Source organism: Loxodonta africana, chromosome 14 (genome assembly GCF_030014295.1).
Source record: "Loxodonta africana isolate mLoxAfr1 chromosome 14, mLoxAfr1.hap2, whole genome shotgun sequence".
NCBI lineage: Eukaryota > Metazoa > Chordata > Mammalia > Proboscidea > Elephantidae > Loxodonta > Loxodonta africana.
Genome location: NC_087355.1, coordinates 32,551,908 through 32,564,226, shown reverse-complemented (window position 1 = coordinate 32,564,226; position 12,319 = coordinate 32,551,908). Strand labels below are relative to the sequence as shown.

Below are 12,319 nucleotides of genomic sequence, written 5' to 3'. Positions count from 1 at the left end.
ACATCAGGAGAGGCTGAGTGGTGAAGAGTCCACTCGAGCCTCCAGAACCAGTGAAAAGCAGCACTCAATAAGCAAAAGATAAGTACATGTGTCTAACCTACCAAGTGGATCAGAAAACACCCCTTTTGGGAAGAACCTCTCTCCCATTTACCTGCCGACTCTGCACTGGGTCCTGGACTGGGTTCAATGATTGTTGTGCCCCTGGGCCAGAAGTAGGACCCATCGCGTGCGCTGAGCCATTTTCCTGGCTTTGGGGAGGGAACAAATTAGCAAGCAAGAAAGAATAATCTTTCAACTTCCCTAAGCCAGGAACTCAGGGCAGACACAGCCCCTTTGCCTAGCCACAGGCATAAGGGGTCCATAGACTTTGAATGCCTTTCACCTCTGCATAGAACTGTGAGGGCCCATCTCAACAGAGAAGGCCCTCATTAACACAGTACAACAGGGTATATACCTGAAGTCTAATTTCAACCGTATCAGCTATAAACTGGAGTGGCAGATTCAAGACATTTGACATCACTCCACCCATTAAGCAGGGCCTTCACCTACCCACTTCAGGGGCCTGGGGATTGGTGACTCCACCCACACCACCTAGCCACCTGCGATGGGGCCCAAGAATAAGCGGTGCCACCTAGTCCTTACAGCCAACAGCATTGGGTGCCCATAATCCAGCTGCAAAACCCACCCACCTATGTGCTGTAGGGAACAGGGACATGCTTTCCTCCCAGACACTCAAGGGGAGGTGTCAGCCCCCTGCCTTGCTCAGTGTATGACTAAAGCCTACTGCAGCCAGATACCTGTGCCTACTTCAATCACCCCTGCCCATCTAGAAATATAAGTGAGAACCTGTACCACACACTTGGTGACCCACTACCTGGACACCTGAGCTGAATCCATACAAGAAAAGTAAGTGGACTCATTGGCTCACATACATTTTAACAGCTCTAACCACCTGGCAACAGGATGTGAGAGCTTCAAACTTTTGATAATCAAACTAACTCTTGCAACCAGCCTATTTGGGCATATCAAAACAATACAAAACAAGAAGCTAGGACACAGTATGCAAACATAAAATAAATAAATATAATAACTTATTGATGGCTCAGAGACAACAGTCAATATTAAATCACATGAAGAGGCAGACCATGATGGCTTCAGCAAGTGTCGAAGACAAAGAATCAAGAAACCTTCCAGAGGAAGATAACTTGGAATTACCAGAGGTAAAATTGAAAAGATTAATATACAGAGCTCTTCAAGAGATCAGGAAGGAGATCAGGCAAAACACAGAACAAGGCAAGGAACAAGCAGACAAAGCAATAAAGGAAGTTAATAAGGTTATACGAGAGCCTAAAGACAAATTTAACAGGCTGCAAGAATTCATAGAGAGACAGCAAACAGAAACCCAGAAGATTAACAGTAAAATTTCAGAATTAGACAATTCAATTGAAAGTAATAGGAGCAGAATGAGGCAATGGAAGGCAAAATCAGTGAGATTGAAGATAAAGCACTTGATACCAACTTATTTGAGGAAAAATCAGATAAAAGAATTTTTTAAAAATGAAGAAACCCTAAGAATTATGGGGGACTGTATCAAGAGGAATAACCTACAAGTGATTGGGGTACCAGAAAATGGGGGGATAACAGAAAATACAGAGAAAATTGTTGAAAATTTGTTGGCAGAAAATCTCCCTGATATCATGAAAGATGAGAAGATATCTACCCAAGAATCTCATCAAACCCCACACAAGGGGTTGATCCCAAAAGAAAGTCACCAAAACATATTACAATCAAATTTCCCAAAACCAAAGATAGAGAATTTAAGAGCAGCTAGGGATAAATGAAAGTCATCTACAAAGAAGAGCCGATAAGACTAAGCTTGAACTACTCAGCAGAAACCATACAGGCAATAAAGCAATGGTTGACATATATTAAACTTTGAAGGAAAAAAAAATTTCCAGCCAAGGGTTATATATCCAGCAAAACTATCTCTCAAATATGATGGACAAATCAGGGCATTTCCAGATAAACAGAAGTTTAGAGAATTTGCAAAAACCAAAACAAAATTGCAAAAAATACTAAAAGGAGTCCTCCAGTTAGAAAATCAATCTCATATAACAACCCAAGACTAGAACACAGGACAGAACCACCAGATAGCAACCAAGATAGGGAAGTCACAAATAAATTAAAGCTGAAACACCAAAAATAGGGAAACAGAGAAGTCAATATGTAAAATATGACATTAAATAAATGTAAAACCCTGGTAATGTCAGTTGTCTCATAGCCATGACTAAAGCTAACATTGAAAACCTGCTAGTCCCCCTGGTCAAGCCTGGCACTCTGGCCCACCATAACAGCCTGGCGGCTTCAGCTCTTGATTTTTACCTTTCTTGATTAGTGAGCAGAGAATGAGTGTCTCTAGCTAGTCATAGTGATGCCTGGGTAACCTATTCTTTGGCTGGGGCCTCTGTGCATGTATGGTGGACAGGGAGCAGTGTAAGAGAGCAGTTCAGATTCTGGGTTCTGGGGCACAAAGCCAGGTTCAAATTGTGCTTCTTCCCATTCAGGTCTTGGGATCTTGAGCAAATGATGTAAACTCGCTGGGCTCTGGTTTTCTCATTGGTAGAACTGACACAATAATAGCACCCAACTCTTGGACTTAACTGTGATGATTAAATGAGATAGTGTGTATTAAGCACTTAGCACAGTGCCTCGCACATAATGAGCTCTCAGTATATGTTAGCATTGTTATTACTGATAATCCTTTCTCTTTGTAAAACATTAGATTTATCTAAAATGACTTAAGTAACTCAACATTGTTAAATTAACTAAAAGCTGCTTAGTTATGACTTAAGGTTTTTTTTTTTTGATAGATGAAAATCTTTGCTGTGGCCAAAGAGCATGTCATAGTGCTACTCCTTGTCCGGATACATGAATAGAATTTCTGTCTTCTACTGCAATAGACCGACCTCATTGTCTGCCTACTCTGCCTGCCTGGATATGTGAACTATGTCAAGCCTCCCTTACCTATGAATACTTCCTCACACTGCTCCCTTGCATTTCTCTCCCACACCATATTTGAGGAGTTTATCACAATAGTCATGGTCATTTTTCCTCTTTTTTCCCTTTTAATAAGAATTCCTAATTGTGCCAACTCAAGATTGAGAGTGACCAAGATGCCTAAGCACACAGAGACGTACATACATTCACTGATACTGGCACAATTTAGCCTGGCATAGGATTTAATTCATGGAGTCTTTTCCAAAGCATTAAGAACCCAAGCACTTCTTATAAATATAAAGTCAACCAAATGTTTTTTGAAGGTTCAAATAGCTCTCTCATTCATTTTTATAATTTTTATAAAAAAGACAGAGGCGGCATTATGTGGGGTTATCTTTTGTCCTAATGAATGGGCAGCTGATGATTGAAGAGCCATTCATTGCCCAGTCCTGACACTGCCTTTCCCCATTGGGTCTCTGTGAGAGTCACATGTTTTGGGCATCTTTGAAAAGAATCTTGAAATGAGCCTGGACATCTCACTTGAGTCTCCCGAGTCCCAGCTAGAACTGTGGTGAACAGTCATCCACCACAATGTGCAAAAAATTCCTGGGCACCTGGAAACTTGTCTCCAGTGAGAACTTTGATGAGTACATGAAAGCTCTGGGTAAGAAATTGTTCTTTGTAATTTTGGCTGAGATCTTTTTTTTTTTTTTTAGAAGATCCTTTTGGATAAAGTTGGATGATTATTTCCTTCTAACTCCTTTTCCAGGAGTCTGGGGAAGTATGCATAGGCTGAAGTACCATCGTCTTCAGGGGTTAACATTCTGTTGGGTCATTCAACTAATTTATTTGCATTTGTTTGTGGCAATTTTACTAGATTTTAACCTAAGAGAGCTGCTTAAGTGCATGAGATCCCCACTGATTTCAACTGCAGTTCCGTATCAATCAGGCTTTGGTTTCAGACCAGAGGACAGAAATTTTAGAAGCTTAGTCAGCCCGTTCCCAGGTTTTTCTAATAGCTAGTTTTATAGCAACTTATGTGCTCATAAAGTTCAGTATATTGAAGACACTCGGAAGTTCCAATTTTAAATTTTGATGTTTAGCTTAACTAAAATTTAGTCTCCTCTCTCTACTTCTAGGTTGTCCATTATTACATACTCGCATAGATACAGAGAGTTCGAAGAAGAAAAAAATGCTTCCAAAAGTAGGAAGTTCATAGCCTAAGGGAGTTAAGAGAGAGAGTTAGAGTAGTTGGTACGGTTGAAGACTCAGTCACTAGTTAACATCAATTTTATTTTATACTATTTCCAGCGAATGGTCCACATATTTGAACACAACAGATGTGAAGACCCTTCGGAAATTTTCAGAGCTGTATAAATGTAAAAGTGATGCCAATGACCTTGGGTTGCCATGCTTGTCAAAGTGCCTGTAATTTTACTTACCTGTTCAGAAAGTTTATCCAAGAGGTTCTATTTTTAGGTAAAACAAGCAAAATCATGTCTTTGTTGCCTGGAAAGCTATGAAAGCTTTTGGGGATAGAGCCATACTGTGAAGTTGATTAGATTTATGGACTTCATTTTGCAGCTGAGGAAGAAGCAAAGTATAAGACAGTCTCAGTAAGAGACTTCCTAATTCAGTTGTGTCCAAATTTTAGAGTTCACAAGAAAACTTGTTAAATGCAGATTCTCAGGCTCTAATCCAGAGATTCTGATTTAATTGGAGAAATGCTCTCCTATATCACATGAAATAACAAAAGCTTAACCAGGATTAGAAGAACACTTGAGTCATAGTTCCTATGAGCTGTAACTCTTCAAGTCTTTTTTTAGCATATATATATTTTATATTTTTTTAATAGGGGGAAGTAAATCTAAGCATTGGGACTTCCAACAGGAGCCTTAAAACCCTTTGCCGTTGAGTCAATTCTGACTCATAGCGACCTTATAGGACAGAGTAGAACTGCTCCATATGGTTTCCAAGGAAGGCCTGGTGAATTTGAACTGGCAACCTTTTTGGTTAGCAGCTGTAGCTCTAAACCACTGCACCTCTAGGGTTTCCATAACAGGAGCCTTAGGAGGCTTAGGAAACTAGTTTTTCTTTTATGTATTTTTCTCATTTGACATTTTGCCTTTTCCATGGATTTCTGTAGTCTTGTGTAATAATAGTAAGAAAACACGAGTTTACTTTTGTTTTATTTTTCAAATGCAGGCTTTTTAAAAATAATTTGATTTATCTATGTTCATTTCCAACTGTATATATCTTGAAGCTAGATGGAGAGTTTTTTTCCAACCAGAGAGACTTAGGAAGCCACACACACAGAAAAAAATGAAGTGAGATTCTATCATGGACGATGGGAGAGTTCTCTATACCCATAATATATGACAAGGGGAAAAAATATCACAGAACAGTGTGTGTATATGTCATGGTTTCACTTTTCAACATATACCTATTATATATCTATAATATTTGTTTTCCCCAACTAAAATGATCTGCACAAAACTACAGTTAGTGATTTTCAATGGTAAGTGGGGCCATATATGGAAAAAATGTACAACTTGTACTATTTAGGCTGAACGGTCTCTTAAAAAATCTTCCAGTGTTACAATGGACATGCATTTTTATTAACTGGTGAAACATGGGGAAGACCTTCAGTAATAAGCCATATTGCCTGTCATCTGACACCTGAGACACAAATGAGAACAGAATGTGGCTATGCATGATCTCTCCTGGTATGTTGTCTCAGTCAACACAATTCTAACACTATCTTGATTTTTCAGGTGTGGGGTTAGCCACCAGAAAACTGGGAAATTTGGCCAAGCCCAGAGTGATCATCAGCAAGAAAGGGGACATTATAACTATAAGAACAGAAAGTACCTTTAAAAATACAGAGATCTCCTTCAAGCTAGGTCAGGAATTTGAAGAAACCACAGCTGATAATAGGAAAACAAAGGTAAGCTTTAAAGGTCTTTGCAAAGTTTGCTCAGTCTACTGTTTGAGAGAAAGTATTATTCCTTCTAGTGTTCCAAAAGGTAGACTCCCTTTTAGAATTAATGTGCCACATGAGACTTCTATTATGAAAATGATTCAATATTCAATGATTTGCTTCTTTTATCAACTAGACACCACGCAAGCCAATTATGTGAACATGTCTTTACAGAGCATTGTAACCTTGGAGAGAGGCTCACTGAATCACGTACAGAAATGGGATGGCAAAGAGACAACAATAAAGAGAAAGTTAGTGGACGGAAAAATGGTTGTGGTAAGAGTGTTTTCACTTCTGAATACAGAAGAATGTTATTCACATAGGAAAACTAGTTATATTATTTTCTAAATATTCTCTTTTCTTAGGAATACAAGTGGATAAAAATAACTAAGAATAAAGTCAGAGTTAAAGAAAAAAAAAATGCCTAGGTGATATTTAAACCATAAAGACTCTCATCCTGAAGTACTTGAAGTAGTGGCCCAAGATATTAGACATAATAAAGGCCTAAATCAGGTAGTAAAGTTAAAGAAAGTATGGATAAATTTCATTAATTTTGATTCACAAAAAGAAAAGAAAGTTTGAATTTTAAAAGCAAAACTAATCCCCAAAGACTAAATGGTAGACTATTTGGAGATATTTAAGCATTCTGCTTTCAAGAATCCATAGTAACTGGACAATGCAAACTGAGCCTGTCAAAGATCTCTTTCAGCCAGCAGTTAAGAATGACGACAAAAGTTACATGAGACGATCTCTCATGATTTTTTTAAAGTTGTGTGCTTACTAGAAAAAAAAAGAAAAATGCTTACTAGTTGATGCACACATGAAATATAAACAGAATTATGCAATGTTTTGAATGTTTCTTCCTTTAGTACAGTAGTTCTTAACCCTAGCTGCACAATTGATTTATCTGGGGAGCTTTACTAAAAAAAAAAAAAAAAAACTGGGGTCCCCCCAGGGACCAACTGAATCCAAACATCTCGGTGCAGGCAAATAGGGGGTCGCTGGGGAGGAACCATCAATGTTTTTTAAATATCTTCCAGGCAGTGCAACTGTGCAGACAGTTTTGAAAACCAGTTTTAGTAGGTTTATCAAATGCATGCAAAATGATACCTAAAAACTTGACACTTTTGTTTTCGTTCCTCTGCAGTAACATAGATCAACTTTCAAAATTGTTTCTCCTGTGTCAATGGTTATAAATCTGAACGACTGGAGATTGTCGTATCGATATTTTATTTCTTTATAAATTCAATCTTATGAGTTTGTTTTAATTTTCTACTTTTATTATGAATTTACTGGTCCCTGGTTTGAGTTTTAGATACTCAGTTAATCTCTCTTTTTTCTTAAGGAATGTATGATTAAGGGTATAGCCTGCACCAGAATCTACGAGAAGGTCTGAGAAAATCGTCTCCTCATTGAAGTGGTATTTGATCATTTGATTTCGGAAATCACCTGCTTCCACTGGCAAAGCCTGACTACGCTGCAGATTATTTTTGCTTTTGTCTTAATGTGTCAGATAGGAAAAGCCCTAAACTGAGAATTAATCTAATGTTGAGCACTGTTTAAACATTTTCAACTTGGATGCATATCTTTACTGCAATAGAGCATGCATATTGGCCAGACCTAAATAGTTGGTTATGTCATTAAATTATCGGAGAAATTCTAATTTATGTTGTAAGTTGTATATTTGAAATGATAGCTGAAGGAAGATTGGTATTAGAATTGATCAGGGATAGCAAACTCAAATGCCTTCAGGGGCCAGGAGAATAATATAGCAAAAGATTCAGAAGTAAGGTGATCTAGTAGGAGGAGGAGTTGTTGTGAATTAGGAGTTTTTGTCTGTACAAAAAAGGAGCAGATTCTATTCTACTCCAGACAATTTTTAAAAATTGAGGTGTGATTTACAGACAGTGAAATGCACAGATATTAAGAAGGGTAGAGTTTGCTCTATTTTGACAAAAGGCATGCATCCATACAACTCAGATCTTGATGAAGATATAGAACATTTCCTTAATCCCAGAAAGTTCCCTACTGCCCCTTTCTAACCAATGTCCTTCCCCCAACCTAACCCTCACCAAAGGCAACCAGTGATTTAGTTTCTATCGCCACAGATTAGTTCTTGAATTCATACAAATGGGAACATACATGATGTCCTCTTTCCTGTTTGCCTTTTTAAATTCAGCATAATGTTTGTAAGAGTCATCTATATTGTTGCATGTAGCAATAGTCTGTTCCTTTTATTGCTGTGTAGTACGATTTTGTATGAATATATCACAGTGACCGATTTATCTATTCTCCTGTTAAGACAATTGGGCTGTTTACAGTTTTTTGGTTTTTTTTTTTTTTACTATGAATAAAGCTGTAGAAGGCTTTTTGTGGACATACAATTTTCCTTCTTTCAGATAAATAACTAGGCATGAAGTTACAGGGACCATCTGATTTTTTGACACACAGGAGTGGGGGACTACTGTGGCCTAATAATTATGCAATCTTTTATACATATTATATGATTGAGCAAACGAGGAAATGTTGTTGGAAGCCAGGTTCTCACTAGAGAAGACGAAACGTAAAAATACAGAATGAGGAAGGCAAGAAATGGATTGGGATCAATGTAAACTCATGATTTCTAAACCTTGTATATATGTGTGTATATATGTGTAGCATTGCACATGTACATTTGTGTGTATATGTATAAGTGTGCGTGTGTCTGTGTACATATATATATACTTGTCTATTTTACACATAAAAAAACTATTTTTAGTTTTTTTTATGTGTATACATGCATATATTTCCTCACACTATCTGCCAAAAAAGGCTTGGAAGCAAAGATACCCCAACAGGAATGAGCATGCCAAGCACCAGAACTTGGTGTCTAATATCATTCCCCACCACAAAGGAACCATGCTTTCTTGGAGAAATGTCTGATCCCAATACAAGAGCAAGGTAGGTACAAGATGAGCCTGTAACATCTTACTATGCTTGAAAATAAAGAAACGTTCAAAAAATAATAGCCAGGGCATATCACCAAAATATGGAAGCCAACTTGAAGGGGAACCAACTGGCAAAACCTAGGATAATTTGAGTAGCAAAATAGTTGAGTCATAAATTATAAACCTCTGGGAGGGACGATAGGAATCTATGAGCCCATACTGATGATAGATAATAGATAGACAGACAGACAGATAGATAGATGATGGGTGGATGGATGGATGGATGGATGGATGGATGGATGGATGGATGGATGGATGGATCGATGGATGGATGGGTGGATGGATGGATGGGCAGGTGGACGGAAGGACAGACAAAAAGGAGGTCTCTTCCCTACAATATAATGCCATGAACCGACTAGTAAATGTAGGAGTTCTAGAATTGGAAAATTATCATTTTTCAACCAAGGTAGTAAATATTGATTCAGGCAAGAATCAGTGGATGCTAAATCAAGGGGGAAAGTTCATGAGGAACAAATTAGTTTGGTCTTTATGTGTTTCCTTACAGACTGTTTATTAGTCACAAGGGAAAAATAGAAATTATGCAGTGGAAAAATTAAACAATCCCTTAACCGGGTTATCAAATTTAACCTCACCAGTGAGGTAGTGCCTTCAATTGTGGTACCCACAGAAGGAAGCAACATCACTTATGTAGTGTTTTGGTCTGGAGTCCGTAACCTGAATCTAATCATGAGGAAACATCAGACAAATTCCAACTGAAGAATGTACTATTAGGAAAAAAAAGGGGGGGCGTTGATTGAATTCTTAAAAAATGTCAGCGTCATAAAAGACAAAGACAGGCTGTGAAAATGTTCCACATTAAATGATACTAAAAATAAATGACAACTAATGCAGTAAGTGATCCTAGACTGGGTCCTGTACCAGAGGACAAATAAATGATCCAAAGGACAATATTGGGTCATTTGGCAAAATTGGAATACCAATAGCAGATTAGATGAAAAGCGTACTGTGATTGTGTAAGACAGTATCTCTATTTTGGAGAAACATACAATGAGGTATTATTTTAGAATAATGGGCCATGTTGTATGAATTTTACTTGTGTGTGTATGTGTATGCATGCAAGCACACACATGCAGACAGGTAAATCAAATGGGGTAAAATATTAACAACAGATGAATCTGGGTAAAGAACATACGTGCTTTCTTTAAATCAGTCCGCTTCCTGCAACTTTTCTGTCAGTTTGAAATTATTTCCAAAACACCACCAAAAAAAAAAAAAAAAGAGAGGAAGAAGAAGGAGAAAAAGGAAGAAGAGGAGGAGGAGGAGGAAAGAAACTGCACTTGGAAAACCTTTCTCTGCCTCTGGGTTGGCAAGTATCCGGGAGGCATCATGAACCTAGGTGTGGTTTTTTTGGTCTCTACCCAGATAAACCCATAAAAAGCAGAGTTTAAAAAACCCTGTTGCTATTTTTAGAGGTTTGTGGTAATATAATTTGCTATAAAATGTATTCCTCAATAAATATAATTGCTCTATTACACAAAAACCATGGATACTTTGCCCTTTCATAATAGGAAAAGTAGAACGGCACTGGTAATGCAGAAGACAAAAAACAACATTTTGGCATGTGGTACATGAAAAACATTGTCACACAAGCAGAAGACAGAAAAAACACGAAAGCTTGGGTCCTGCAATATTAAAAAATAACTCAGAATATCATTTTGGTATCAGACTGCCTAACTCAAATCCCCATTTGTTACTTGTGTGTCCTCGAATAGCTTACTTCTCTGCCTTTCAGGTCCTTCAGCTGTAAAATGGGGATAATAACAGAACATATCTCAAAGGATTGTGAGGAATAAATGAATTAATGTATGTAAAGTGCTTAGAGCAGTGCTTGGCACAGGAAAAGCGTTGTAGAAGTGACTTCTGCTATTATCACTTATCTAGTAGTTATATGATGCTCAAATATATAATTTTATTATACCTCAAAGTGAAGAGAATTCACCAAATCTCATAGCTCGTGATGTTCTAAGTGATCTTCACACCAATTGAATATATTTATTATGGATATTATGTACAGTAGTCCCCATTATCCACTTTCTGTAGTCTCAGTTACCTGCAATCGACTGCAGTCTGAAAATATTAAATGAAAAATTCCAGAAATAAACAATTCAAAAGTTTTAAATTGCACGCAGGTCTGAGTAGCGTGATGAAATTCATACCTTCCCACTCGGTCCTGCTCAAGATGTGACTCATCCCTTAGTCCAGTGTATCCGGGCTGCACACACTACCCACCTGTTAGTCACTTAGTAGCTGTCTCAATTATCAGATTTATTATCACCGTATCCAGTGCTTGCGTTCAATCATCCTTCGTTTTACTTCATAATTGTTCAATTTTATTATTAGTTATTGTTATTAATCTCTTACTGTACCTAATTTATAAATTAAACTTTATCATAGGTATGTAGATACAGGAAAAAAATATAGCATGTAGAGGGTTTGGTACTATCAGTAGCTTCAGGCATCTACTGGGGGTATAGGAATGCATACCCATGGATAAGAGGGGACTACTATACACAGAAGCCAAAACAGTCAAGAATCCTAATAATATGAATCCAAAGAAAAGTCAACAAACATTCCTATATAAAACTGCTAATCTAAGAAATTTTTGAAACAGGAATGTTGAGCTTCCAGACTAAGACTGACTAAGAAGAAGGACCTGGCTAGAAAATTAGCCAGTGAAAACTTCATGAACAGCAGTGGAACATTGTTTGGTATAGTGCCAGAAGATGAGACACTTGGGTTGGAAAACACTCAAAAGATGACTGGGGAAGAGCTGCCTCCTCAAAGTAGAGTTGACCTTAATGACGTGGATGGAGTCAAGTTTTCAGGAACTTCATTTGCTGATGTGGCATGACTCAAAGTGAGAAGAAATAGCGGTAAATATCCATTAACAATAAGAATGTGGAATGTAAGAAGTATGAATCTAGGAAGATTGGAAGTCATCAAATATGAAATTGAACTCATAAACATCCATATCCTAGGCATTAGTGAGCTGAAATAGACTGGTATTCGCCATTTTGAATTGGACAAACATATGGTCTACTATGCCAGTAATGACAACTTGAAGTGGAATGGCATCGCATTCACTGTCAAAAGGAACATTTCAAGACCTATCCTGATAATATACATACACCTACAAAGAAAATCAATTAATACAAATATTATTCAAATTTACACACCAACCTCTAAGGCCAAAGATGAGAAAATTGAAGATTTTTACCAATGCCTGCAGTCTGAAACTGATCAAATATGTAATCAAGATGCATTGATAATTACTGGTGATTTGAATGTGAAAGTTGGAAACAAAGAAGAGGGATTGGTAGTTGGAAAAATACGG

General features: G+C 37.6%; 1 protein-coding gene across 2 annotated transcripts; it reads left to right on the top strand.

The window, feature by feature from the left end:
• Positions 1-3,223: 3,223 nt before the first annotated feature.
• On the top strand, positions 3,224-8,291 carry PMP2 (peripheral myelin protein 2). 2 transcript variants are annotated; one of them, XM_003408363.4, is made up of 4 exons: positions 3,224-3,661; positions 5,772-5,944; positions 6,152-6,253; positions 7,323-8,291. In XM_003408363.4, the coding sequence occupies exons 1-4, from the start codon at positions 3,589-3,591 to the stop codon at positions 7,371-7,373; spliced, it is 399 nt and encodes a 132-aa protein (XP_003408411.1). In that variant the 5' UTR covers positions 3,224-3,588; the 3' UTR covers positions 7,374-8,291. The 2 variants fall into 2 exon arrangements, with proteins under 2 accessions (XP_003408411.1, XP_064123941.1); XM_064267871.1 differs by lacking the exons at positions 5,772-5,944; positions 7,323-8,291 and having other exon boundaries at positions 6,152-6,877.
• The last annotated feature ends 4,028 nt before the right edge of the window (positions 8,292-12,319 follow it).